General features: G+C 38.6%; 3 protein-coding genes across 8 annotated transcripts in view; 1 reads left to right on the forward strand and 2 right to left on the reverse strand.

Moving 5' to 3' along the window:
* Nucleotides 1-382: 382 nt before the first annotated feature.
* Nucleotides 383-14,030, reverse strand: LOC5503010 (annexin-B12). Its single transcript, XM_048722572.1, has 17 exons — nucleotides 13,895-14,030; nucleotides 12,416-12,538; nucleotides 11,542-11,659; nucleotides 11,193-11,287; nucleotides 10,500-10,592; nucleotides 9,889-10,081; nucleotides 9,550-9,644; nucleotides 8,248-8,361; nucleotides 6,804-6,894; nucleotides 6,330-6,409; nucleotides 6,167-6,223; nucleotides 4,606-4,652; nucleotides 3,883-3,949; nucleotides 2,136-2,211; nucleotides 1,474-1,532; nucleotides 1,044-1,166; nucleotides 383-615 (listed from the first exon to the last, which is right to left on the reverse strand). Exons 2-17 carry the CDS (start codon nucleotides 12,533-12,535, stop codon nucleotides 553-555), a joined length of 1,491 nt encoding a protein of 496 aa, XP_048578529.1. The 5' UTR covers nucleotides 12,536-12,538; nucleotides 13,895-14,030; the 3' UTR covers nucleotides 383-552.
* Nucleotides 14,031-14,795: 765 nt separating this feature from the next.
* Nucleotides 14,796-27,111, reverse strand: LOC116618305 (acidic phospholipase A2 E-like). 2 transcript variants are annotated; one of them, XM_048722902.1, is made up of 6 exons: nucleotides 25,582-25,687; nucleotides 19,765-19,877; nucleotides 19,598-19,622; nucleotides 17,689-17,833; nucleotides 17,014-17,126; nucleotides 14,796-16,106 (listed from the first exon to the last, which is right to left on the reverse strand). In XM_048722902.1, exons 2-6 carry the CDS (start codon nucleotides 19,813-19,815, stop codon nucleotides 15,961-15,963), a joined length of 480 nt encoding a protein of 159 aa, XP_048578859.1. In that variant the 5' UTR covers nucleotides 19,816-19,877; nucleotides 25,582-25,687; the 3' UTR covers nucleotides 14,796-15,960. The 2 variants fall into 2 exon arrangements, with proteins under 2 accessions (XP_048578859.1, XP_048578858.1); XM_048722901.1 differs by lacking the exons at nucleotides 19,598-19,622; nucleotides 19,765-19,877 and adding an exon at nucleotides 26,954-27,111 and having other exon boundaries at nucleotides 25,582-25,675.
* LOC116601842 overlaps nucleotides 20,258-27,568 on the forward strand; it is a 34,791-nt gene continuing 27,480 nt past the window's right edge. Inside the window, exons 1-9 of one of the 5 annotated variants that reach the window (XM_048722896.1) lie at nucleotides 20,259-20,894; nucleotides 22,020-22,437; nucleotides 22,524-22,614; nucleotides 22,719-22,809; nucleotides 22,995-23,080; nucleotides 23,163-23,257; nucleotides 23,599-23,678; nucleotides 24,111-24,208; nucleotides 24,289-24,425. In XM_048722896.1, the coding sequence (XP_048578853.1) occupies nucleotides 24,127-24,208; nucleotides 24,289-24,425 (219 nt within the window). In that variant the 5' untranslated portion in view covers nucleotides 20,259-20,894; nucleotides 22,020-22,437; nucleotides 22,524-22,614; ... (3 more) ...; nucleotides 23,599-23,678; nucleotides 24,111-24,126. Of the gene's footprint in view, nucleotides 20,895-22,019; nucleotides 23,258-23,598; nucleotides 23,679-24,110; nucleotides 24,209-24,288; nucleotides 24,426-27,568 lie in introns of all 5 variants that reach the window. The other 4 variants (XM_048722900.1, XM_048722897.1, XM_048722898.1 and 1 more) reach the window with 4 other exon arrangements.

The following is a 27,568-nucleotide window of genomic DNA, read 5'->3' on the forward strand; positions in this document are numbered from 1 at the left end:
TGCATACAGAGGCATAACAAGCCCGACCATGGTATGGTTGGTCTGACGTGTCCACTGACCACCACGAAAATACCAGAAACACGCATAGAAAAGACACATTTCTCATGTAGGCCTCTCTAGCGCAGTAGGCAGCGCGTCAGTCTCATAATCTGACTGAGAAATCTGAAGGTCGTGAGTTCGATTCAATGACAACGGTCAGGATCTGATCCAGGCCCACGCCCCCTTCCTTCAGTCTGAGGCGGGGTAGAGGGAGGCACGCCTCCCAGTTATTTCTAAAAATGACTAGAAATGGGCCGCCTGATATTAAGATAAAGTTGTAAAAATACAAACGAAATAATAATTCGCTGCTTATGGAGGTATGTAATTCAGTGATTGACCAATATTTTGAGGACCTTTTATATACTAAAAGCTTTAAAATAAACATGTTTAAATTGATTCAATAGCTCATCTGATTCCTGTGCGCCCAGTGAACTGCGATAGACTGGGAATCAGTCAGCCTCGTTACTAAGCTGCCGATGGGACCTGGGTAATCTATGACGTCATGGCAGTGGGTCACTTTACGGGCTCGCCTATTAGCTGAAGTAGGATTTTCTTGTAGTTACCCTTTGTATCGTCCTGTGAAAACAGAAAAAAAAGATGGGAAATCTGACATTTATTACTGGGGGCTTGTGGAAATAGACAGTGAACAGAACCCATTTGTAAAGTAAAGCTCAGTTCTTAGTACAGCACCCAGCTAGGAGAGGGGAAAGTAGTTGCTTGCAACGGAAATCCTACCCTCTTCGTCCGCCTAAAAGCAGGAAAGCGGTGTTTTCTTAATGGAGTTGATCCCCTCCACCCCAATGTAGGAATATTAGCCTCCCACACCCCTCCCCTAACGGAAGGTTGATTACCCGGGTGATGCCGGAAATATAGATCTCTTTTCTGGAATCACACAATCTGTGTGCAAGGAATCACCTGTAAGGGTTCACTATCGGTAGAATTCGAGTTAATTGCCCCTATAGATACGGGGAGGGGGGGGGGGGGGGGGGGGTAGGGACGCTTACCGAGATGTATCTTGCGAGCGTTGTGCCGTACATCTTGTGGAACTCGTCCCGTATGTCCAGCATGTCCACCTCTGACCGAGTGACCACGATACGAATCAGCGTCTTGTCATCCGTACCCAGTCCCTATCACAAAATACACACGTGAGCGAGGGTGGGCGTAACACAACGCAGAATGACGTGAACACAGGTGGGCGTCACACAACGCAGAATGACGTGAACACAGGTGGGCGTCACACAACGCAGAATGACGTGAACATAGATGTGAGGTCAAGCAACACAGCGCGACATGAGCATAGGCGTAAGGGTACACAGCGCAAGGTGACCTTAATGAAATTTTGAGGTCACACAGGACAACGTGACACGTGACATAAGAAAGTGACCAATAGTGTACCACTACATCATATGAACAATACACAAATTGTGAATATACCTTCATGCTCTTGTAGAGTTTTTCTGCGAAGAAGGCTGGTGCGTTCTTAACGACGCGAACTGGAAAGCAGAAAAGAATAAAATTACAGCCGAGTTCGTGGTTTCGCGTCCGATCTGAATTCAAAATAATTGTCCATCTTATGAAGGATATTGTCAAGTCCCCTGACATGTGCGGTGTTGTGTGACATTACCTATCGTGACTATGCCATCACGCAAGTCCCCTGACATTTGCGGTGTTGTGTGACATTACCTATCGTGACCATGCCATCACGCAAGTCCCCTGACATTTGCGGTGTTGTGTGATATTACCTATCGTGACCATGCCATCACGCAAGTCCCCTGACATTTGCGGTGTTGTGTGACATTACCTACCGTGACTATGCCATCACGCAAGTCCCCTGATATGTGCGGTGTTGTGTGATATTACCTATCGTGACCATGCCATCACGCAAGTCCCCTGACATGTGCGGTGTTGTGTGACATTACCTATCGTGACTATGCCATCACGCAAGTCCCCTGACATTTGCGGTGATGTGTGATACTACCTATCGTGACCATGCCATCACGCAAGTCCCCGGACATGTGCGGTGTTGTGTGACATTACCTATCGTGACTATGCCATCACGCAAGTCCCCTGACATTTGCGGTGCTGTGTGATATTACCTATCGTGACCATGCCATCACGCAAGTCCCCTGACATCTCTCTCTTGATGGATTCCTCGATGTCATATTTGCATATCTGCACACAAAAGATCACAGTTACACATTTGAAACATGATGAGAGAACCATTCATCGAAAGCAGCTAAATGAAGTCTCCGTCATAGGACACCAATGGAATAAAACTTTATACAACGAGACTCGTAGATCGCGCGCTCTGATTGGTCAAAAGTGCGCGCTGTAATTGGTCAAAACTGTGCGCTCTGATTGGTCAAAAGTGCGCGCTCTGATTGGTCAAAAGTGCAAGTAGAGGACACACGCACACTTGGCGTCAGCATGCGCGCGCGTTCCCCAAAACTAGATTCTTGGGTTTCAGTCACGTGACTTTTGGCGTGTCAATTTACTTCGGGTGATGAAGTGGTGGTCAAAAACAGCAACGCGCGAACATGGCACCTGTAGGCAAAAACCAGGTTTCTCCCGTATTTTCCAATTATTTTCGCTCTTTAAGTCTAGATATTCGATAGCATTACTTTCAAGAGATGTGTTATTGTAACAGAGTTGACCCCTAAAAATGTAGATTTTTCAACTGATTTTCAACTTATATCCTTCACTCGTCTTTAGCTTGCAATCCTCTTTTTATTTTTCAAACGAGATGAAAGCTTACAAAAACTTGCAGTCCTACAACTTTTCGTTTGTGGATGATTGAAAGACCTCGGTATTAAACGGATGAAAAATGATTGCCTTCTGGTAAGTGTATTTATTACGTTTTGTTCGGCGAAAAACACGATAATTTTGCAAACGGATGAAAATTTGAATTTCTCTACCTTTCCCTGCAGAACGGCAGGAGAAAAATGACAGATTCACACTTAAATAAATTGCAAGGACCAGCATTATTACTCAAGAGATAAATTATTTTGTAAAATTCATACTCGGGTACTCTGTGGTTTTTCACCCGAAAAAGAAAAACGTAAATAATTCAAAACGTATACCATAATTCGATTCCACTAACTACCAGGCGTTGTTCAGGAGACTAATATCTACTCAAATCTGCTTTCAAACCTTCTCTAACTCTCGACTTGTGCGAAACCCCCTGCTGTTGCCAGACTAAAGTACGAATTTCGCAGCTTTTCACGCCGTTGTTCTGTAAATTCTTTCGCCTTTTCGTAAAAATTTCCGTAGAACCCTGAAGAAACCTTCCTCTTTTTGGATATATTGATTTGTTCACTCGAAAACAGCGAATATATAAGACATTTTAACAGGTGCACGGCACTTGTACGAAATGTAAACAACCGTCTTCGCGTGTCTGTTTTGACTACCACTTCAACTTTGGCATATCTAATGAGGCGGATGTGACGTCATTTGCAACCCAAGAATTGAAAACTTGTCTCGCAGGTCGCACGCGCCCTGTTACACGTGAAGTTTTTCCTGCGACTTGAAACAATTTGTTGCAGAAAGTAGAAGAGCGTTCTACTTTTCGTGCGACTTTGAGAAATGCAAAACAAGTTGCAAAGGGGGTGTCACACGCAAAAACATGCGCGTGCGACCTGCAACAATTTTTTTGCGAGGCAGGTCGCAAGAGAAAAAACGTACGTGTGACAAGGCCTTAAGAAACCATTTTATTTGCTGTATAAATCAAATAGATCTCATCGTTTTATGCGTCTGTCCTCTAATAGATGCACAGAAGACGTCACTGCGTGTCATGAACAACAGTCACGAGTTGGAGGGGAGAAGGGGGGGAGGGGTGGCACTTACTTTTGAATACTCGTTGAAAGTCGCTCTCAGCTGATCAAAGCTCCGTGAAGCAAGGATGCTGTTAAACCTGAAGAAAACAAAAAAAAAAAAATATGCCTTGGATAATATCACTGTAAGCGACATGGGTCTGAATGTAAGAATAGACTGAGGACGCCCTTGAATAGACATCTATACAATTATTTTGTGTAACAGGACCATAAATTCTAAATTCAAACAACTAATTTGATTGACCTCCTTTTAGTTATGAAATATTAAGACTGTAGATCCGACTTTCGCGATTTTGATTTCAATAATTAAAACTCTTATCATTTTTTTTAAAATACAACCTTGTTCCCTGTATTATGTGATACTTAAAAAACAGAACTGAGTTGTTTTAGTTGTGGAATGGATAGCAATTTACTGTGATTTAAACGGATTGAATTCACTACTGAGATGAAAGCCGTAGCTGAACTCGAAAGATTGGGGGGGGGATACAGAAACATTAAGAAAACAATGGGGGAACAGCCACGCCCCTACTAGTCATTTCCTTATAATTTTTAAAAATATTTGGAGGGGGCACGTGCCCCAGTGCCCCCCCCCCCCCCCTGTTACGGCCCTGGATGAACATATCATTTGCATGGGCTTCATAGCCCACGCACATCAGGTCGATAGCTCAAAATAACTTCTTGCATCTAACAAAAAATCATGTAAGATATAGATGATGAATCTGGCCCCACTACTCACTTGGATTCGTCGGTGCCCCATCGACCCTCGCCGGCTTTGTATAACGCCTAAAAAGGGACAAGTGCCTATGTTGAGAATATATACTTGAAGAAGGTCAAACGAACCTTTTATTTCAAACAACATCGAGTCACAGGAAACATCCATTTTTTTAGCTTATTCAAGTAAATAGCTGAGATACTACAAAAAAGATTTTTTTATCAGAATCGTGGGCGGTTATTGTAAATATCTTTTAACAAGAACTGCAGCAGGGCTGAAGATCCTTTAGGGCACAATACAGAAACATTAAGGAACATATTGGAGCACAAACACGCCCCTTCTGGACATTCCTTACATATCAAGAAAATTTAGCCAAAAATTGTCGTTTTTGCCAAACGCGGTCACTTCCATATAAGGAAACTAATATATTCCTTATTTGGAAAAACTGAATGATTCTTGTCATTTTCAAGGTTGCCGCACCGCAGGTGCTTCGTAAAATTTATGATTTCTAATCAGAAGGAAAAACAGTGACTGTGATCTTTTTTGATCAATGAAGAAATATCTGAAAAGAAACTAAGATTCCTCGGTACCAGTCCATCAAAACGACAACGTTTTCTTCATATGTATATATATATATATATTTTTATTTGGGGGGGGGGGGGGGGGGTTATGCTTCCAGTGCAAATCCCCCCGCTACGGCCCTTTTGATACTAGCTAAAATCATTGGCAGACCTAGAAAACAACAATAAACATGGACTGAAACCGACATGACCTTAACCCTTTAAAACGTCTCTCTTTTACAGTTTGTTTAGAGCTAGATTGTTGTATTATGTATCTTTTAATGAAAAGACTGAAACCGACATGACCTTAACCCTTTAAAACGGCTCACTTTTAAAGTCTGTTTAGAACTAGATTGTGTTGTATTATGTATCTTTTAATGAAAAGACTGAAACCGACATGACCTTAACCCTTTAAAACGGCTCACTTTTACAGTTTTTTTAGAACTAGATTGTGTTGTATTATGTATCTTTTAATGAAAAGACTGAAACCGACATGACCTTAACCCTTTAAAACGTCTCACTTTTACATTTTGTTTAGAACTAGATTGTTGTATTATGTATCTTTTAATAAAAAGACTGAAACCGACATGACCTTAACCCTTTAAAACGTCTCACTTTTACATTTTGTTTAGAACTAGATTGTGGTATTATGTATCTTTTAATGAAAAGACTGAAACCGACATGACCTTAACCCTTTAAAACGGCTCACTTTTACATTTTGTTTAGAACTAGATTATGTTGTATTATGTATCTTTTAATGAAAAGACTGAAACCGACATGACCTTAACCCATTAAAACGGCTCACTTTTACAGTTTGTTTAGAACTAGATTGTTGTATTATGTATCTTTTAATAAAAAGACTGAAACCGACATGACCTTAACCCTTTAAAACGGCTCACTTTTACAGTTTGTTAAGAACTAGATTGTGGTATTATGTATCTTTTAATGAAAAGAATGATAAAGGATTGGCTGATGCGATTTGTCTTTTGACCAATGAGGGAGGGGATAAATATTGATTGCCTTACCTGTGCATCTTGTTGTGCTTTCAAATAATCTACTGGCGCTGTCTCGATTCTATTCGCCTGGGATAAAAATTTTAGCTCACAACTCAACACGGACTTAACCCAAAACTCAAATGACAATTCATTTGCATGGCTTCGAAAACATGCGTTACAAACTAGAGCTTACGTTACATAGGGAGATGAGGAACTTTTTGAATTTCCCAGAAGTGTCACCCGCGATGTCTTTTTCCAAGTCACGTGAGAATACTGCAACCAATGACAACGAACAATAAAGTCACGTGAGAATACTGCAACCAATGAAAACGAACAATAAAGTCACGTGAGAATACAGCAACAAAAACAATATAAGATGTCATTTTAGTGACAGCACCAAGGGCGGTAGGAACAGTGTTTGTCAGACAAAATTCTGATAAAAAACCAAGAAATTCCCTCTTATTTAGCTGAAATTCGCCTTGTGCAAAATAAGAGGAAAATTCGTGGTTTATTACCAGAATTTAGCCTGAGCAACACTGCTACTACCATTCTTGTAACACTCAGATACTTTTTGTAGCAAATATATAAAACGACTTGGGGGCGAGTTATAGCACGGACGGTGACTCCATTGTTTCTTGCGGAACACTTCTCATACGAGATAACTTACAAGTGTTGTAGGCATTGCGTATGGCAATTATTTCGTCATTTGTCCTCGTTGTCAAGACTTCAATCAGAACAGCTTCATCAGTCCCTAAGCCCTACAAACACAGGGAAATGGTAATGATTAAAGAATGTCGGTCAACCACTCCCTTGTAATTGTTTGCAATTAAAAATAGAGCGTATTATTCGAAAAAAAATTTTTTAAAAAAATAACCATCCACGATTGCAGTCTGTTATTTGATTGAGCGTTTCTTAGTTACTTGCTTGAATTAGCCGATGGAAATGGATTCTATGTGTGACTGCCATTGAGAAAATGCCGGCGTGATAAGCCTTCTTTAAGGGACTGGCAATTTTATGCCTTGCAATACATTTTTTTCGTGGCGCCTTTTTGGACAGTTCTGTTTCTCGATTTTTATGCTGTTTGAAATAAGAGCATGGGCATACAGACAGGTCATGTTGATAACAGCAATGCCGTAGCAGGGGGTGGGGCACTGGGGGCATGTGCCCCTCCCCCCCAAAAAAAAAATATATATATATATATATATATATATATATATATATATATATATATATATATTTAAAAATTATAAGGAACCAAAAACCAAAATAAATATCATTTCTAGAGTTGTCCATCTAAAAATGCTTCTATCTATCGTAAAATAATGCTACTGTATACCTAGCTGTGTGCGCTCTAAAATACGAGCATTTTCATCACAGCGCGAGAATAATTTATGCAGGTGCACTAGATTTTGGATAGCGCAAAATTTAAAATTTTGCACCGAAAACGTGAGTGGATAGCAAATAACTAATTCAACACAACTCTTAACACATCTAAACACATTTCTTAACACAACTGTGCAAAATTTATTCCAGCCGACTTGTGAGGATCAGAGAAAAGCAATTTTACAGGAGGCTTATAATTTGTGACTGCTAGCGTTGCAGTGTTCTGATTATAATTGCAAAGTATGAGCCCCCGGGGCGACATGACGGAAAAACCTGGAAAATACGCAATTCTAGATAGAGAAAGAAGACACAATTTCTTACAATGGCCATCGGTTCCTTGTATTCCAGAATGATTTTCAAAACACAAATAACGTGAGACCGAGATGCACATATCCAGATTTTGGCTTTTTAAGATATTTTTTCCTTGATCATCCTTGCGCTGTGTATGGGCTCAGAGACGAATAGCTCAAATTTCAATGACACTTTACAAAAAGTCGCATCAATTAAAAAAAAAGTCGCATTTGATATTTTGTTTGCTATTACTCACTAAGTACTTAGAGAAATTTTCCTCCTTATTAGATGTGAAATGTTTTTCCGTCATGTTCCCGGGGGTGGGGGGAGCTTTCCCTTTTATAGCGGAACCTCGTGTTTAAACACCCCCTGCCCACCCCCCTGGATCCGCCAATGATCCTTATCAGATTATAAGGTGCACACTAATAAAATCTTACCTTGATAGCTTTTCTGAGCAGTGTTGCATCATATTCCGCAGGAGGGGTCATCAGTGCGATAACAGTGTCCTCAAAATACCCGCCCACCTCACTCTTCAAGTCCTTTATGAGATCCTGTGATGAAAACAATTTCAATCCCATTTTATAAAGCACCTGGACCTTTAAAGCAGGGCACCTCATTATAGAGGACATCACCTGCTTAATAGGGACACCTCATTATAGGGGACATCATTATTGAGAACATCACCTGCTTAATAGGGACACCTCATTATAGAGAACATCATTATTGAGAACATCACCTGCTTAATAGGAACACCTCATTATAGAGAACATCATTATTGAGGACATCACCTGCTTAATAGGAACACCTCATTATTAAGGACATCACCGTCTTAATAGGGACACCTCATTATAGAGAACATCATTATTGAGAACATCACCTGCTTAATAGGAACACCTCATTATAGAGGACATCACTTTCTTAAAAAAGGTCACCTCATTATTGAGAACATCACCTGCTTAAAAGGGTCACCTCATTATTTAGGAAATCACCTGCTTAATAGGGACACCTCATTATTAAGGACATCACCGTCTTAATAGGGACACCTCATTATAGAGAACATCACCTGCTTAAAAGGGTCGCCTCATTATTTAGGAAATCACCTGCTTAATAGGGACACCTCATTATTGAGGACATCACCTGCATATTGAAATAGCTGCAAGCTAATAAGTTTAAACTTCCCTCTTGAATATCAAACAACTGCGATTGTGTTACACAAAAAAGGCGGTATCAAACAATATATCTTTTGGTGATATCATTTGTTTGTTATTCATAAACAAATAATAACATCATAAACAATAAGTAAGTGATGTTCTAAGAATAACAAAGACAAGACATGATACAGCCGTTTCAAAATCTAACAAGCATGCCATTATTGAGGAGTCTAGTAGTCAGGGGCTGGTTCATAGAAAGCAGGTTAAAGTTAACACACAGATAAATACCTCTATCTCGAAATTTAACTGGATAAAAAGAGGATTCATCCCTGGGTTAGCATTAACCTGCTTGGTGTAATATACTACGAAGTCACTAAATTCATACTCTTTTCACAAGAAATATTTTACATCACTTTTTTGTTTTGCTGTTTGTCTAGCGCCATACCCAGCTTTTTCTAGTGACATGATTTGAGTCACCAGCAGCTTCCCGTATCTGGCCTTACGTCCCATCAGGAATGAAGAGAACTCCCTGTATGTTATCAACCAATAAAAAACACCACACCAAGGGCAGGCTAGGATTATCCTTACCCTTCCAAACATGGTTTTGTATTCAAGAGATATTCTTTGTCTCTGGGAATTTGTTCTTGAGCACAGCAGATACATCAGAGCCTTGTTATCGCAACCTAGTGTTGGAAAAAAAGACAGAGTGAAACCTTGCTAGATCTTTAATTGATCATGGTATGATTTAAACAAATTTTTTGCATTTGGTAGAATTTTTTTAAGATACATGTTTCCTTTCGAGCATGGAACTGCAACATTTTCATAACAGATACAGCAATTTCTCTTTCTAAAAGAAAAAAAACGACATTAAAAGCAATTGCCCTGTACTCATATATAGCTAAATAAAGGACTATAGAAAGGAATTACCTAATCCTTTCATTGCCTTTCTTAGCGTATCTGCATCTTTTCTGCCATCAAATGAGGTGTATTCTCTCACTGAGGGGCGGCCCTGTCGAGTAGGCTTTGAGGATAGGTGTGGCGCTGATGACATTGATGATGATGGTGCAGATGAGACCCCTTGTGGGGCGGAGTAGGGTACAATGGGGGGCTCTGACATTGGCTGAAGTAGAGATTGACATAAACAAAACATTGAACCTAGTACTACATGGTAGGTATATACACCTATTTCAGATAAGGTTGCATTTGGAGAATCTGTGTATCGTAACCCGCAGTGCCTCATGGGTATCAAGTAAATAAGCAAATAAGCTACAAATCCAGGTTTCAAAAGCTGTAGAATTCTTGTTTACAATGTTATGAACATTGACATAGCTTTCAAATACAAGGATAAAACCACTAAAATATGCTACCCATGGACCACAGAGGGTTATGACACATAGGTTCTAGGGTGCAACCTTATTTGAAATAGGTGTATAAAGAGAGACTTCATGCAAAGCAACTAGGCAAATAAAATAAAACCCCTAGTTCAATTATCATTTGATGATGACTAAATTCTTAACTGTGTTTTAACCATGCCTTACCATTGAAGCAGAAGGCTGTGGCATACTTGGGCCAGGGTTATTCATTCCTGCTTTGTAATGTGACGGGAACACTGTTGTCGCCATAGCCGCAGCCTAAATTTATTAGAATAAACAAACAGGGTTGTTCAATCCGACTTTATTAAGCACATGTTTCAAGCAGAGCACCTGCTTAAAAAGGAAAACTCTTCATTGAGAACATCAGCAGCCTTCTCAATGGGCTGGCTGCCAGCTCAACAAGAAGCCTCCCTGGATGTTTGACTGTCTCCATCCAGATGGAAAATAATTTGTTTTGTTTTGTTTGTGGGTGTTTTTTTTTTCAACCCAAACTCACAATTACCTGCTCCTAATTTTTTTAAAAGGCTGCATCACCTTCTAAATACGGACACTTCTAGGACAATAAAGCCCAGAGCTCCATGCATATAATAATAATAATAATAATAATAATAATAATAATAATAATAATAACAACAACAACAACAACAACAACAACAACAACAATAATAATAATAATAATAATAATAATAATAATAATAATAATAATAATAATAATAATAATAATAATAATAATAATAGTAATAATATAAAATAATGTAAAACTTGACTTCTTTTTTAGGGTTCCCAAAGGTGTGGGAAAAGTGTTGGGTTCACATGTAAAATAAGATATGCATGCCTGGTTCATTATTCTTCACTTACCCCAAATGATAAGTTCCCCTGGCCTCCATACGCAGGACTTGGTTGTGGAGGCACATAACCTGGCATTGGCATGCTAGGCATCCCCATAGGAGGACCTAATGTAACAATAATAATAAAAACAACAACAACAAAATAAATAATAACAAAAACAACAAAATAAACAACAACAACAACAATAATAATAATAATGTTTGAAGAATGTTTATTTAAATTGATAAATTTTTCTTTTCAAGATTCCATGATTAACAATTTAATTTTTTGTTCACAATTCATGAAAAATAACCCTTACCAGGCTTATTACTTGCTATATCAAGGGTATAAAAGAAAATAAGAATCAGGCCAAATTTACCACAGGAAACAGGAGGTGGGGGTCCTCCATAGGGCGGGGCAGCTCCTGGTACTGACGTGGGGTAACCAAATGAGGGGTAAGGGCCTGGCATTGGCATCGGCATCCCTCCTGGCTGGGGCTGGAAATACAACATTTTATTGTTTAAACAGTACAAAAGACAGAATTAAAGGGCAACCAGTAACACCTTAAATTTGTGTGGAATGTTTGTTGTCTTCTGATGAATCAGACATGAGAATTTAGGCACTGAGAGTTGTTGAGCCGTGTTTCTAGAAGCCAAGCATCAGTAATGGAACTCCCCACCATTGGCATAATGCCTTTCTTAAGTACATCTTTGGAAATCTTAGTAGCACTTTTTTAGCTAGTAAGTTAAGGTGAGTCTAACAATTTCATATTGGCCATCATATTGGTACATCTTTGGAAATCTTAGTAGCACCTTTTTAGCTAGTAAGTTAAGGTGAGTCTAACAATTTCATATTGGCCATCATATTGGTACATCTTTGGAAATCTTAGTAGCACTTTTTTAGCTAGTAAAGTTAAGGTGAGTCTAACAATTTCATATTGGCCATCATATTGGTACATCTTTGGAAATCTTAGTAGCACTTTTTTAGCTAGTAAAGTTAAGGTGAGTCTAACAATTTCATATTGGCCATCATATTGGTACATCTTTGCAAATCTTAGTAGCTCTTTTTTAGCTAGTAAAGTTAAGGTGAGTCTAACAATTTCATATTGAACAACGCCTCAAAACTTCAAGTGATAAAAAGTATAATTTCTTTGTAACATTGGTTGGCTATTAAAGGTGGGCATGGCAGCGTCTCTTATTGTAACAAAACTTGTTTTGATTAATTGCTTATCATGATAATAGGACATAACTTACAGGTCCCATGGCATCAAATCCTAGGGGGGGAGGCTGTTGCGGCATTGGAGGCGGGGCACCTGGCCGGGGCATACCCCCATAGCCGTACATCCCATAGCCACCCGGAGGGGGGTAGCTCATTGTCTGTAGAAAAAAAAACCTTATTTAACTCAACAGTTTATTTCCATGAAGAAGAAAACAAAACACCTTGGTTGTCTGGATGAGTAAATACATTTGAGACAAATTATTTTTAAGCAAAAATAACGCTGATTACACATTCTTCACAGTCGTCAAATAAGAAGCACCACTTATGTTAATTATAATCCAAACATGAATTCATGACCTGCTTGTTTTGTAGTTAAAATGGTCACAATTCCGAGGCCTGTTTCTCACATGATCACTGAAAATTAATATCAGATATTGACTTTTATCAAATTATCTGCTAAGCTGTTCCATATTATATACTGGTGTCTAAATAAACCGATGATTGCCCTTACTGATGAGCCCCTGGTGTTCAGCATTTTCTATTTTTTTTTCCTTTGTTAACAAGTCAGATTATTCAGTGGATTTATGACTATATATTTTTAAGCTAAACAAAATGGGAGGTGTTGTCTGAATGTGCATTTTTCAAAGCAAACAGCATTACCAAAAGTGATGCCACATGGTAAGACAATTTGGTTAGGAAAGGGTTTATTGCACTGTGATTTGCATAAAGTAGATACTGAACACTACTAAGCAAATCCACATCAAGATACATTTAGCTGTAAGTTGAAAGTATAGTATTACTCACAACCTGTTACCACTATCAGCATATGGCTGTGTTATCTTTTTTAATGATAATTCACATAAAAATTAGCATAATATCAGGGGTTCTGGAAAAAAAAAACCTTATGTGCAAATCGAAACCACTATCTACTGTAAAATAGTCAAGGATTAAAAACATACAGATATAATAGTAAAGATCAATTATTACTGAAGATAATATGAAATTGACAATACATAAAATCACAAATAAAAGGAAATGGCAATAAAATAATAAATTCATTTATATTCTTTTCAATTTACTGTCAGAATATAAATACGTGATACACAGCAATATGATAAACAGAAAAGCTTGAAATAAAAATAGGTATGCATACTTTTACTGAATGGAAGGAAGAGACTTCAAACTTAATACTCAACTTATATAATACTTCAAATTCACCTTGACTTGGTTTTTAGAAGTTCAATATTTCAGGTGGTTTCGTTGGTATTTTTGTTTATTATATAATATTGTGTTTTGCAATGAGATTAAACAACGCAACGACGAAATGCCAAGCAATCAAGGGACAGAAAATTTATAGCCAAAAATGATTAGCCTACGTAAAATCTGAATATAGATTGTGTAAAATGACATTCAACTTGATCTCGCCTACGCATAATAAACAATCGTGTGCTACTGCAGAAAGTGATTATGAGACACTAGGCCAATTATAAAGCCAATAAAAACGATCGACTGACCTTAAATACAAAGAGTTAATTTCACAGGAGCTAGAGTTCTTATCACAGGAGCCCTCGCTGTGTGGAGTATGGTGAGAGTGTAGAATTAAATGAAGAAACCTTAACCAACAGATCAAATCAGCCAAGTGCGGGGGGCTGGGCCGACAACACAGGTAGCCCATTGAAAAGTTAGATCCCAGAAGACTCAATCAAAGAACTTAACTAGGATAGACGGGAAAACCCTGAACATGCACACTTTGAAGGGATGGAGAAAGAAGATAAAATTTCTCACAATGGCCATCAGTTCCTTGTATTCCGGACTGATTTTCCCTTTGCAAAACACAAATGACGTGAGGCCGAAATGCACATACCTAGATTTTGGCTTTTTAAGGTTTAAGATATCTGTCGATCATCCTTGCGCTATGTATGAGCTCAGGGACGAAAAGCTCAAATTTCAATGAAAATTTACAAAAAGTCGCCTCAGTGTTAGAAAAAGTCGCACTTTATATTTTGTTTGATATTACTCACTAAGTACTTATTGGAAACGTCAAGTCATGTTTTTCGTCATGTCACTAGGATAACAACAATGTTTAAAGGGGTTATTTTTTATTGAACGATCGTCAAATACTATCCTTTTTCTATATGATACCTATACCTTAGCGCCTGCTAAAGAAACAAAATGTACAGGGGCGTCTGTAGAGGGGCAGGGTCGAGACTAGTAGTCACTAACCACGGATCAATTGATTGAAATCGGCATCCTTAGCTCTTGCAATAAGTCACTAGATTTATCTATCCAAATGCACACATAAAAGTAACTATTTCCTTTACTATCGAGGAAGGTGTAAACCGGAGTCGAACTCATTTCGTCACATGAGAAGGTTGGGGTCTGGTCCCCTCGGACAATAAAATCAATCAAAACAAGTGGAATTGAAATGTACTTTAATTAGATAATGGATAATGCGATTACATAAACAATAACACGCGAAAACATAAAATCAAAACATGACTACAATTCATAAATGTCCAGCTCAATTAGTAAACTCCTCTCTATACACACAGCGCCAAGTATCGTGCATTGCTTGCGTTAGCCTAGCTTGATTATGTCGGCGAAGCACGTGATGCGTACACAAAATAAAACATCGCTAGCTAGGTCTCTCGTACCCAGAAGCCGCGCGATGCATTTGGGGAAGGTTGAATAAGCGCACGGTGCATGACGGCCAGGATGCGGTTTCATATGGCGTTAGATCCCCGCCAAAATTCAAGTGTCGTATTTTAACCTACACTTCGCAATTTCAACGTTAACTTTTCAATTTAAAACTCAACTTTTCGTATTTACAACTCAACTTTTGAATTTCGAAGTCGATATTTCGTATCTGCGTGCTTTAGTTTTCAAGTTTCAACGTGAAACTTGAAAACCAAAGCACGCAGATACGAAATATCGACTTCGAAATTCAAAAGTTGAGTTGTAAATACGAAAAGTTGAGTTTGAAATTGAAAAGTTAACGTTGAAATTGCGAAGTGTAGGTTAAAATACGACACTTGAATTTTGGCGGGGATCTAATGCCATAAGGTCGGAATTTTTTTTTCCGTTTCCCCTTCAGGGTTCCTGTGGATGTCCCCGCAACAGCAAATAACGACTGGGTACGAGTCTGTCGATAGCTGACGTGCTTCTTCGAAAGCTATAAAACCCCATGCAAATGAGATGCTCATCTCAGTATTGAATTAAATCCACTTGCCTTACGGTGTATTTCAATCCATCCCACAACTAAGACAGCTCAATCTTATATCTAAAGTATTAAACAATACAGGGAAAGTTGTATCTTGAAAAATAATAGAGTTTTGAATACTCGAAAAAAATATTCAGCGGCGTAGCCAGGGTTTTTAACAGAAGGGGTTCCAAAAGGCCTTTTCAAATCATTTTCTCCTGTATTTTAGTTGATTTCTCATACATTTATTGTATTTTTGGCAGTAAGAAGGGGGGGAGGGGGGGGGGGGGGCGGACCCACTGGGCCACCCCTCTGGCTACGCCCCTGAAATTGTCGCGCACTAAAGTCCGATGTTCTAAGCGAGTTCCCAGATGTTGCTATCTAGCAGTAACGCTTCTTGTTGTAATTCTTGTATCGGTTGTTATATCTTTTCCCGTGAAAACACAGCACAGCGCGTCTGTCGCACTGGCAGAGGGAATACTGGCATTTGTTGTTGAAGCCATGCCTTCGTCGACGGGTGAGAGGTGCTGCATTAAAAAGTGAAAAGACAAGCATAAAAAATCACTTTTCTGAAGAAAAATATGCACAGCAATTACCCAAGACAATTATGCATAGAATATATATTATGCACACCCAAGAACAGAGCTGTAACATGCCTCGAAACTTTGGGAGAGGGGTCGATACAGAATAATAAAACATTAAGAAATAATACATTAAGAAAATATCGGGGACACAGCCACGCCCCTAAGGGTGTTTCCTTATATTGGGGGGACACTTGCGGCCTGGCAAGTAGTCCCCTTTATTTAGCTACATCCAATAACCCATTGTATATTTTTCTTTCCGTCAATAACAGGTGTCTAAAGTAACATATCAAGAAAATTTAGCCAAAAGTTGTCGATTTTGACAAACGCGGTCACTAATATATTACTTATTTAAAAAAACTGCATGATTCTTGTCATTTTTAAGGTTGCCGTACCGCAGATGCTTCGTAAACTTAGTGAATTGTAATCAGAAGAGAAAAACAGTGACTGCGACCATCCTTGTTCAATGGAGAAAGTATCTGACAAAAAACTCGGTACCAGTCCCTCAAAACGACAACGTTTTCTTCATATGTGGTTTTATACTAAAATTTCATTTAACAATTTTTTTTTAATAGTTTCTAGTATAATTTTTTTTATAAAACTTCATGCTTTAAAAGACAAATTGCTGACATGACTATTTCAAATCTTATTACTATTCTTTCATTTTTTTTTTCTGATAGGCGATTCCAGCTATAAGTGCGCGTGCACGTTTTCATTCAGAAATGCCGAGGCCGGCCAGCACAACTACCGAGAATGCAGCGCGCGCGCTTGAAAAGTTCGTTTGACAAATCTACCACATTAACCGACATGCCGTGCACGCGTGAGTTTTAGCTGGAATGGCCTATTCTCTTACCGCATCCATTGCAGCCTTGACGGTAGTAATAAACAGTGTAAAGCTGGAATTTGAATTGACAGTCCTTTCTTCTTATTATGCTTTGGTAACAGCGGTCATGAGCTAGGCAACACCTGTACATATATACTTTGATTAATTCCGATACCTTGAATCAATTCCCCATCCATCTTAATAAAACTTGAATAGACCGTTTTGTTGTTTGAAATACAATACTTGGGAGGCCAGTGGTTTGACACCAAAGAAAGGCGTAAACGACCTCGACGACCTCAAATATCTGAGGTTAAAAGCGTCAAATCGACCTACCAATAACCGTCATTTTGATGGCATTAAAATATCCGCAGATATACATTCTAGGAGTTCAAAAAATCTTAGCTTTTTACAAAAACCTAGGAAGAAACCACCGGACAGCCTCTATCTGCTGGTGTGCGTCGGACTTCCCTATTTACCATCATCCCCTATTACTATTTTTATCTTTTGTTAGTTAACCGTTACATATACTAGCTGTTACATGCCACGGTAACTCATTTATAACCTGAAGAAGGCAGGTATTGGCCTGCCGAAATATCGTTTAAAAAAGACCCTGCGTTGTTGTCGACTTTTTCTTTTAAAGGTTTTAGCTTTTTAGCTACTCTTCTTCAAAAGTAACGCAATCAACTCATCGTCACGCATTCTCACCTGTCTATGGCATCTACTGCTCTACCACTTCCGCCCTTGCCGCACCAACACCCATAGCCGTTGTAGTCGAAAGCGCTGCGGCCAGTGGTGCACTTGATCATGAGTCCAAACTGAGCTACATTACGCTTGGAGCGCGAGTGGACCTCTGTAAAAGATGCAGCAAAAATAATTACTCATTAGCATTAGGGACTGTGTAATAAATATCAGGATAACCTGCAAGCCGCCTTTCCTGAGTGTTTTCGTTGTTGAGTAGGGCCGTAGCAGGGGGTGGGGCACTGGGGGCACGTGCACACCCCCCCCCAAGATATTTTCAAAAATTAAAAAAAATGACAGTAGGAGAAATGTGCCCCACAACCCCCCCCCCCCCCCCACCCCCAATCTTTCAAGGCCTGCTACGGCTACGTTTAGGATCTGTGGCGCAGACAAAATCAAGAGAGTGAAGAGGGAGAAAGGGTCATGTAGAAGCTATCAGAAGATTTTACCTCATTGGATTTATGCACCACAGACAAAACAAAGAGAAACAAAAACGATATAACGAGAATACAATAGAACAATGAGGTAATCCAACCAATCTTGTAAGGCCTTATGAGCGGGCTTCTACACCCCTCGGGGAAAAGGGGAGAGTAGAGAAGAAAGGAGTTCTTCTTTCTTTTTCGCTGACACCCCGAAAACAGGAATTTCCAAACTGGAGAGCCGGCTAGCGGGCTATTATCAGAAGGGCGGGAGGGGGGGGGGGGGGGGGCGTAAAATAAGCTTCGAATAATGAAAAATTGCATAGCTAACTCTGACCCCTTCCTGTTTAAAAAAAAAAACAAATTCGAAGACCCCTCCTTAATTCTATCTACCTGTACTCACTTGCTCCGTAGTGCATTTTACTCGAGGATATACATCAGCACCGCATAGCTTAGTTCGATAAAACCACCAAATGTTCGAGAAACATTTGCTTAAAAAAATATATTATCTTGCCTATATATACAGACCTACAAGCGCAAAGCGTTTCATTGGAGAACCCGAGAATTTTCTGTTTCTGGAAATGGTCCAGAGCAGAGTTGGAATTTTCTTCTTTCTGTCATATAATTAAAACGGATTGAGTAATATTTTCCTAAAAAAGATATAAAACAGGCCTATAGACCTGAGATTGTTAAACGCGACGTTTCGGTTTTTTTTCATCTAAGAGATACCTCCCCTTCATGACATAATCCTTTTGTCGTCCTGATGCGGCTACTAGAATAAGGGAGTCCGCTTTCTGAGTTTGAGCTCAGTCGACTGGGGAACGTCAAGACTAAACAACAAGCTCATTTGGCTGATAAGGGTTGAGAGATATATAGAGATTTATAGAACAGAGCGGTCCTTAGTGAGACTGCAAAGAGGTTTAACCATGAGCAGTATTCAATGCTAATACGTGAAAATGAAGATAAAACAATCGACTCGATTCATTTGCATGCATTTGCATTGAATACGGCTCATGGATAATACGACGTTTGAACAGCCTTAGTGCCAATTTTACGACGTTTGAACTTAGCCTTAGTGACAATTTTAACCATTTGCGCGTCGAAATTTTGATAAATCTGAATACAAAGCAAACATTTTGATGTCTATTTAAGTAAGCCCACCCCCCTTTCTTATGCGAACAAGTTAAGGTTGACCCCCCTAACTTAGTTAAATATGAAAAAAAATGACCATTTGTTGTGGGCAAATGCAAAAGCATAAACTAATGTCAGCGCAGAAACAACTCTTTCTCGTCTTTTTAGCTACGAGTTGTATAGAATAAGCGCCGTGCAAATAGAAAATGGATCGAATATCTATTTTTTTATGTTTTCGCAAATCGCTCAAGGTAGATAAATAAAATGGAAAAGTGTGTTGATTTTACAAAATCATTCTAGCCAATATGAGGGAACGTATCTCATACCTTTTTCGACATTTTCCTTGGCGATCTAGAAAATAAACAAAAAGAGATATTTATTCTTGTATCGTATTGTGTTCCCCGTGTTTCGAGGCAAATTTACTCCCTAGTTTTCCATTTTGCTGACGGAAAAAGGAAATAAATGTAATGTAAATGTAAATCAGCCAACCTACCGCCCATACGGCCATCACTAGAATCCCAGCAATAACAAGGTTAAGCTTCATTCCAAATGCTGTGGAAACTACGCACTTGAGATGCAATATTTCTTGTTGTCCAAACTAGGCCTCTAGTTGGAACAAAAGATCTCATATTTATATACCTTGTCGATGACGTAGGTACGCAATCTAAGAACAGGAAGTTAGTGCAATTGTTCCACGAGTTTGTCATCCGCTTTCGCTTGAGCGGCTATAGGGCTCGATAAACTGTTACGGTTTGTGGGTTTATTCTGACATTGTTATTATCTGGTTTTAAGACTAGCTGATGTGAAACAGTCAATAAAACCTAAAGTGAAACATGAGTAATTCTTTAGTAAACAAAACATAAATGTTATTAAGAAAATTTATTCCACTTTTATCATCTTCCGTTTCAGTCCTAACATGCATTGCTCAAGAGCAATCTTTCAGTATGGCTATCGCGTGCGATTATATTTCGTTCCCGAAGGTCATTCGTTACGTGTTTAGAAGCATTGAGATAATTTAGAAATGGCCATCCAGTGGCATTTTTTGATCATTATAATTTTTATGCAGGGCCGTAGTGTGACCAGGTGGTATTTTGGGTTATTTTAGATTTTGCTAAGATTTTAAGGAAGCGATTTTTGGATTGCGATTATAATTGTTTTACGTATTTTACGGATTGTTTCTCAAACGTGATTCTAATTCGATCCGTACACGTTTAGGAATTTACTTTCAACATGTTTCAAATTCCTTTAGATTAATATCAATAGCTTGATAGTGATAATTGAATCAAGTAAGCGTCCTTTTACCATTTCCCAGGAAGATTAGTTTCTAAATTTGACAGGACAATGGCGCTGAGTAATTTGAACGGTAGTAAATGTTAGCGTCCCTTGAAAAATGCGCGTCCAAAAGCGAGTATAAAAGCGGCTGTGTTTACAGTATCTGTTAGTTTTTTTTTTTTTTTTAGTTTAGTACCGTTGAGCAAAGGAGACGCATTGCTTGCGCGGCGTGATGCGGGAGCGAGATATGCAGTTGCTCAGGGAAGACAGTCAGCAGAGATAAGCTACAAGCTTAGAGCGCTGTCCGCACGGGCCTGTCATGCCAGTTGTGTTCAGTTTGATTTACCAGTTGTAAGTACTTTGTTTTTAAAACTAGCCTTTGGTTTAGGTTACCTTTTCTCCGGATTTGACTATGTTTGTTATCACTTAAAATTTATTATTTAATTTGTTAATAAATCCTTATAAGTCCATGCCTTGCATCATGTATTCGTTCTTACGTTGCCTTTCGCTCGATTGTTTTCGTTTCATTCCATTTATTTTTTGCCTACTTTTTGGCTGGTGTCAGAACCTGATAGTTTTGCCTTCAGTATTGCATTTGTTTCTACATTTTTCGTAACCGCACGGTAAATGTCAAGTTCCGACGGTTACAGTAGCAGGCCTCGAAATATTTTGGGTAGGTTAGGGGGGGGGGGGGGGGGGGGTTGAAGAAACATTAAGAAAACATTGGGGGGGGGGGACGGCCACTAACCTACTGGTCATATCCTTATAATTTTTAGCGTTTTGCAGTATTTTCGACTTTATCGGGATTTTAAGCACAATACGCTTACTTTCCGTACGTTAGGTAGAAGTATAACCATAAAGAATGAGGACAATTTTCACGACTTTAAAATAACTATATGTACTTTGGGTAGCTATGAATTGTTAAAGGCAGCCTTTAGTATATATACTTTTTCTGCGCAGTTGAAAGGAGCGACTTCATTTAAAATACAAATAACTATTATCGTATGGTTCCACCGATGAAACTCATTAGAAACTTACACAGCCAGGCATGGGTATGTTTTGTATTCGATTCCCGCTATCATAAACCCGAAAAATGAACATACGATGTAAAGCGCGAATTGCTTAAAACACTAGCAAACAAGCACAGTTTTCTACCTTGTCTAGGTTTTAAGCAAAACGCGCTTATTTTCTGGTCGGGGTCAAGAGGTTTTTAAACCTCTTGACCACGTTTTGCTCAAGAATGCACTTAAAGTCTCATGTTTCAAGCAAAATTCGCTAACTCCGAATTTGAATTGACACTCCGAATTAACATTAACTCGTGTTATAAGCAAAGTATTTGTGTAAATCTAAAAATCCGGGGTTACAAAATGGTTACAACCATTTTGTACAATTGTGCAAAAATCAATTATGAATGTTTTACTCACGGTATTATTGATTGTCTTAGTCTTTTTCCTTTCTCAAATTAATTTTTTTTAGCCCGAGTAACTTGCAGTACATGTTACACTCTCGATGCTGAGCCAGGAAGTTATCCATGGCAGTCTGAGATAGATATGGAAGCCCATAGGGGCCATGTCAGATGCAAGATGCACGATATTATCACATGTAAGATGCAAGATGTCAGATGCAAGATGTCAGATGCAAGAGGTCAGATGCAAGATGTCAGATGCAAGATGTCAGATGCAAGAGGTCAGATGCAAGATGTCAGATGCAAGATGTCAGATGCAGGATGTCAGATGCAAGATGTCAGATGCAAGATGTCAGATGCAAGATGTCAGATGCAAGATGTCAGATATGATATGTGTACGAACATGTGGATCATTTGGAGCCTTCCCTAGAAGAGTCATTGCCATGTCATATTATCTGCCAGCATTTGCTAATGAACAGGGACTTTCCCGTATCTTTTTGTCTTGTAATTGTTTTTCTTTAATATTTTGCATTGTATAGGCGCTGAAAATTGCTTTCCTTGACAGCAGTTGGTAGGAAATGATCTTGTTAAGAAGTACTTTCATTTAGGTTTTGAATACAAGGAAATGTTAGCTCTATTGTATGTCCATCATGGCGAGACCCTGAGGTGAGTTCATGCTTCTTAATGTTATAGTGAATATTGTGATTTATAAGAACGCCTTTTGCTACAGTTGCTAATGCGATTGGCAAACTTTTTTTAACAATGCTAAGCCTCCGACATTTGAAACGACTTCTACATAAGATGAACCTTAAGAGGAGGGAAGGGGTACCTGACCTCGCAACAGTCATAGGCATGATAGAGGTAAGGAGATGCACAAACTAAAAAAAATATAGCCTCTAAGCTTGGCCTTGATGTTTTTTTTTATCTAAAATTAGCTATTTTGCACCCTTTGAGATATGTCTGCGAAAACCTACCTGAGATCATGTACAAAGAACAATGCAATATGGAATCCTTCGTTTAATAACATTATATATTTATCTATACAGAATGAGCTATTCGGAAGTGGAAACTGCATTGGTTACAGACAAATGCACCAGAGACTGCGAAATGATTACCATCTACAAATTAATAGGTATGTACAGCAATTGCGCACCGTAAAAATAAGCACTAAAATTAGTAACAAAATTTGAAAGATGTTATCCATGCACTTTCAGAGAAACTGTACGGATTGCGTTGAGAACGCTTGACCCAGAAGGTACAGAACGCAGGAAATCTCACAGACTGTGAGACTGTGACCTACCGCTCGCAAGTAAGTACGAAATAGAAACGCGATCATAACAACGGGTCGATCTCCGATCATTCGAGATCATACACTATAATTAAACCTTGTAAAACAGGGATCCTGAAACTGCTAAGCTCCACAACATTTCAGGATATTGACTTTTCGGGTTTCAGAAGAACAACATAAAACAGAGTGACTAGTCATCGGAAAGGGTCCTATGCGGCAATGCATCGAGTTGCCGGCGAAATCTGTCAAAACTGCCTATAGACAGAGCCCCAAACGGCAATGACTTTTCAAAATTTTCTTATAAACCAGCACTATGATATGAACAAGTAAATAGACTACAAAATATTTTTTCAATATTTTAGGGTCCGAACTACTGTTGGCATATAGATGGGTACGATAAGCTGAAGCCGTTTGGATTTTGCATCCATGGTTGCATTGACGGGTAAGTTGAAACAAGTCGCCCCATGACAGGTTCTCCAATAGGGTTCTGAATACCGAATCCTAGGATTACGGATTTCATGTGGGTTTTTTCCCGTGGATTCAGGATTCCATTTTTGTTGTCCAGGATTCTTGTATTCCGGATTTCATAGCTTAAGTCTTGTATTCCGGATCCTAGTGTGTGGATTCTGGATTACAGTAGCATTGATTCCGGATTCCAAGTCTCATTTTTTCATGGATTCCGGATTCCGGTTTACCTGTCATGGGGCGAAACAAGGCTAGGAGAAACAGCGAAAGTGTCCGGTGATTCCAGTGTGGATCGGTCGGGACCTACCAGTTTTGAGTTTACAGACAAAAACCAGGGGTGATTGAGGAAAATTTGTTCGTACTGAATGACAGCAGCCTCTAGTAATCGTAAAAATTATTTTCATATTAGGTACTCCAGACGAATTATGTGGCTGAGGGTGGCATCATCTAACAACGACCCCGCTATAGTGGCCGACTACTTCGCTGGTTGCATTAGAATGATTAAAGGAAAGTTAGACATTATTTATCAGGCTCCTTTATATTCCTAAATTAGAACTTATCTTATTAAAATCACTTCACTTTGTTAGGAGTGCCGAGGCGCATTAGAGCTGATAATGGAACAGAAAATGTTAACATTGAGGTGATGCAAGTATTCCTTCATTTTGGTCTGAACGACGAAGCAGCAGTTAGCAATTTTCAGTACGGAACATCGGTTGCAAATCAGGTACGTATTTAAAAAAGCATAGTTAATTCGTAATTTTCTTGACAAGCATATATATATATATATATATATATATATATATATATATATATATATATATATATATATATATATATATATATAAATTTACTAAACGTTTCGGCCCTTCGGCCTTCTTCAGTATAAAATAAGTTAAAAAAATAAAAAATACAATGGGCTTAAAACTACATCCTTATATACTTACAACTTGTGAATTCTTTAAATATAGTGTACTTAAATTACACCATTTTAACGGCGATTACAAATTGTTGATAAAGCTATGTGTTATTGAAATGAATTCGATTTTTCGACTTATACTCCCTGCGTTTATTTAGACCATGGGGAGCCAAAGTAAATAATTGCATCATCCAGTACGCTTCTCTATTGAGAAGAACACTGTCTAGACCAATCAGATCCTGCCTAGCTATTGTTTCAATTACAATGAAGTCAAAATCACTCAAATTATGCTCGCTGCGGTTGAAATGCTTGGCGACTTCACATGTTTTCTTGTTAGTTCTCATACTGGACTTATGATTGTGAAAGCGCACCTTGAATTCCGTAGTGCAGGAACCCACGTATTGTAAATTACATTTCCGACAGGTTGCTAGGTAAATTGCATTCTTAGAATTACAAGAAACACGTTGCCTTATGAAGTATTTCTTGCCAGTTGCAGCGCTAATGAAATGTCGTGATTGAACAAAATAACTGCTACAGAGATCACATTTCTTCCCGCATTTAAAACAACCACTATTATTCATTAGCGCTGCAACATCTAAACTCCACTCCATTCAGACTCGCCAGCCAAAGGAAACGCCCCCAAGCGATGAAAAACGGTCCATGATTGTATGGAAGCAATTTTTTAGTCAAAATTTAAGAAGCCAGGTGTAAGGCGCTTTAGGTTCGCTGGACAATATTGTTCAAACATTATTTGACTTTGTATTAATAGCAGTTTTTTTTTAATAGAATGATTTTTAGATGTGTTATTGTTGTATAAACAAACGTTCTTTAGAACTCAAATGACAGCAATAAATTCAGAAAAAAAAATTAACAAAACAAAGAAAGACGTTAACGCTTGAAAGTGACATTCTCGGAAATGTTCTTTAACTTTAACGATACCATCTGTCATTTTACCTGCTCTTACCTTTAACTAGATGTTTACTCCACGGCGGTTCCAGCGTCTCTAGCTGACGTGGTGTGATGCGTGGTAATATTAACACTCGCCTTGTAACGGATCGCTGCATCGTTGGTATATAGATGAGACGGATAAAAATAGTTGAAATGGAACCGAAGACACTCAAATGTTATTGCTGTGATGCGACGATATCCCTTAATAGTCGCAATAGAAATATAAGGAAAAAAGGCATTGATTCAGAGTTCACCGTATTTTCTCAGAAACCAAAATCATGCGTGCCTTTCAAACCGACACAAAATTGAATGTTCCAGTATTCTTTTGTTGATAGGCAACCACGCCTAAGAAACTCATCTAGTTATTCATTTTCATTTGTTTGTAATCTTCCTAGATATTCCATATTAAGGGATTTCTATCAGACTTGTAAAAGTATTATTCAGTACTCTTCTAGATAGGCACATTGATGAACAGAATATTTGTTGTGGATAAAATAACGCGTCGCTTGTTCCACCCACTTATTGCTTGCCTGCTGAAGCGCATCTTCTCATCAGATTTGAATAGTTGGCACGTTTGCCAAGGGCATAGCAAAGAGTCTATAGCAGTTTTACCAGCTTGAAGCACAACATTAGTTTAGGGGATTTCTTTCTGTGGACATAAAAGTTGTCTCTAAAACTTCTTTGACTTTTACAAAACGTGACCATGGCATTAAATAAAGTGCTATTATAGATTTTATTTTAATGACGGTGGCGAACTGTCGATGGTCATTTCAAGATTTCATCATATAAATTGCCGAATTAGATAAAACACATCAAAGGTGTGGCTGGCTTGAGTTCTTAGCGATTAAGGTCGTTCATGTTCTCAATAACTATAAGCATCCAAATGATAATGCAAAGTTTAATCTAACCCTCCTACGCGTCGCTGGAATTTTAATTGACTGGTATTACAATAATACAAAGCATAAACCGCAATAAAAAAGCGCGCTAAACTTGGCAGGGAAAGCAAACTAAAGTTTGGCAAACTACACCACCTCTTAACATTATGTACAAACAACGAGCTATAGAAGCTGGCTGTGTTTAGCTAGTATTTTTTTAAAATTGTTTGCAGTTTAATGTTGCATGGAAATAGTTGAAACGGAACTGAAAAACAAGTCGGAAAACGAACTCTTCCAGCCCGTTAATCGAATCAAACTCTTTTTGTTGGGTCATTCAGCAGTCATTTAGTGGATGAAAGTGTTTAGCAAATATAAAACCTATTTTTCTTCAGCAAAACTCGTGCCCGTCTTTAAACCAAAACACTAAAGAATAATTTGAAAAATGATTTGGTTTTTTTATGCCTGAATGCATCACCTACCATGGCTTTTAAATGTTATGTTAACATATTTTACCTTCCACTCTCGATTAATCTCTATTAGAGCTTTTTTTCGGTTTACTGTACACATGTTTGGGGTTGTACATTGGGGTAGCGATATAAGAGTCCTTGCATTTACAATAATTTTGTGTTTTCGTGTTTTGCCTGTTCCACACACTTGCTTGGCTGCTGAAGCGCACTGGCTCTCCAAATTAATGCAGTTAATACAAATGAGCACTTAGTCATTGAGTCACGTTCTATCGCTACGTTTGCCAAGGACAAAACGAAGATTCAATAGTATTTCTACAAGCTTTGAGACCATAGTAAAGCTGGCAGGCAACTCAGCAGGCAACTCGGTGAAGTTAGCAGGCAACTAAAATGTGATAATTTGTGTAATATCTCGGCAGGTATATGGCCGATTGTCACGAAATTTTGACACGATTGTACAAAAAGTACAACAAACATATTCATGCATGTATGATATCAAATATTATTAATCACGTGACTGTGTGACGTTGAACGTTCCAGCAGGCAAGTCGTTACATCACAATTGTCGCGATATCTACGTCCCCTTTTTACCGATAGTCATCAAACTTTAACCTAAGTGTACAAATGTAATAACGAAGACAACGCCGTATTAGTTATTCTCATG

This window comes from Nematostella vectensis, chromosome 15 (assembly GCF_932526225.1).
Source record: "Nematostella vectensis chromosome 15, jaNemVect1.1, whole genome shotgun sequence".
NCBI classification, from domain to species: domain Eukaryota; kingdom Metazoa; phylum Cnidaria; class Anthozoa; order Actiniaria; family Edwardsiidae; genus Nematostella; species Nematostella vectensis.

Coding starts and splice junctions, on each gene's coding strand:
- LOC5503010 (XM_048722572.1), bottom strand. CDS start 12,535: ATGAGCTACCCCCCTCCGGGTGGCTATGGGATGTACGGCTATGGGGGT. Junction 10,082..10,499: donor CACAGCCTTCTGCTTCAATG/GTAAGGCATGGT, acceptor TCTCTACTTCAG/CCAATGTCAGAGCCCCCCAT. Junction 2,212..3,882: donor CTTTCAACGAGTATTCAAAA/GTAAGTGCCACC, acceptor TTTTGTGTGCAG/ATATGCAAATATGACATCGA.
- LOC116618305 (XM_048722901.1), bottom strand. CDS start 27,007: ATGTGTACAGTAAACCGAAAAAAAGCTCTAATAGAGATTAATCGAGAG. Junction 25,676..26,953: donor AGATTAATCGAGAGTGGAAG/GTAAAATATGTT, acceptor CCAACGATGCAG/CGATCCGTTACAAGGCGAGT. Junction 17,834..25,581: donor GAGTAAACATCTAGTTAAAG/GTAAGAGCAGGT, acceptor CATCTTTTACAG/AGGTCCACTCGCGCTCCAAG.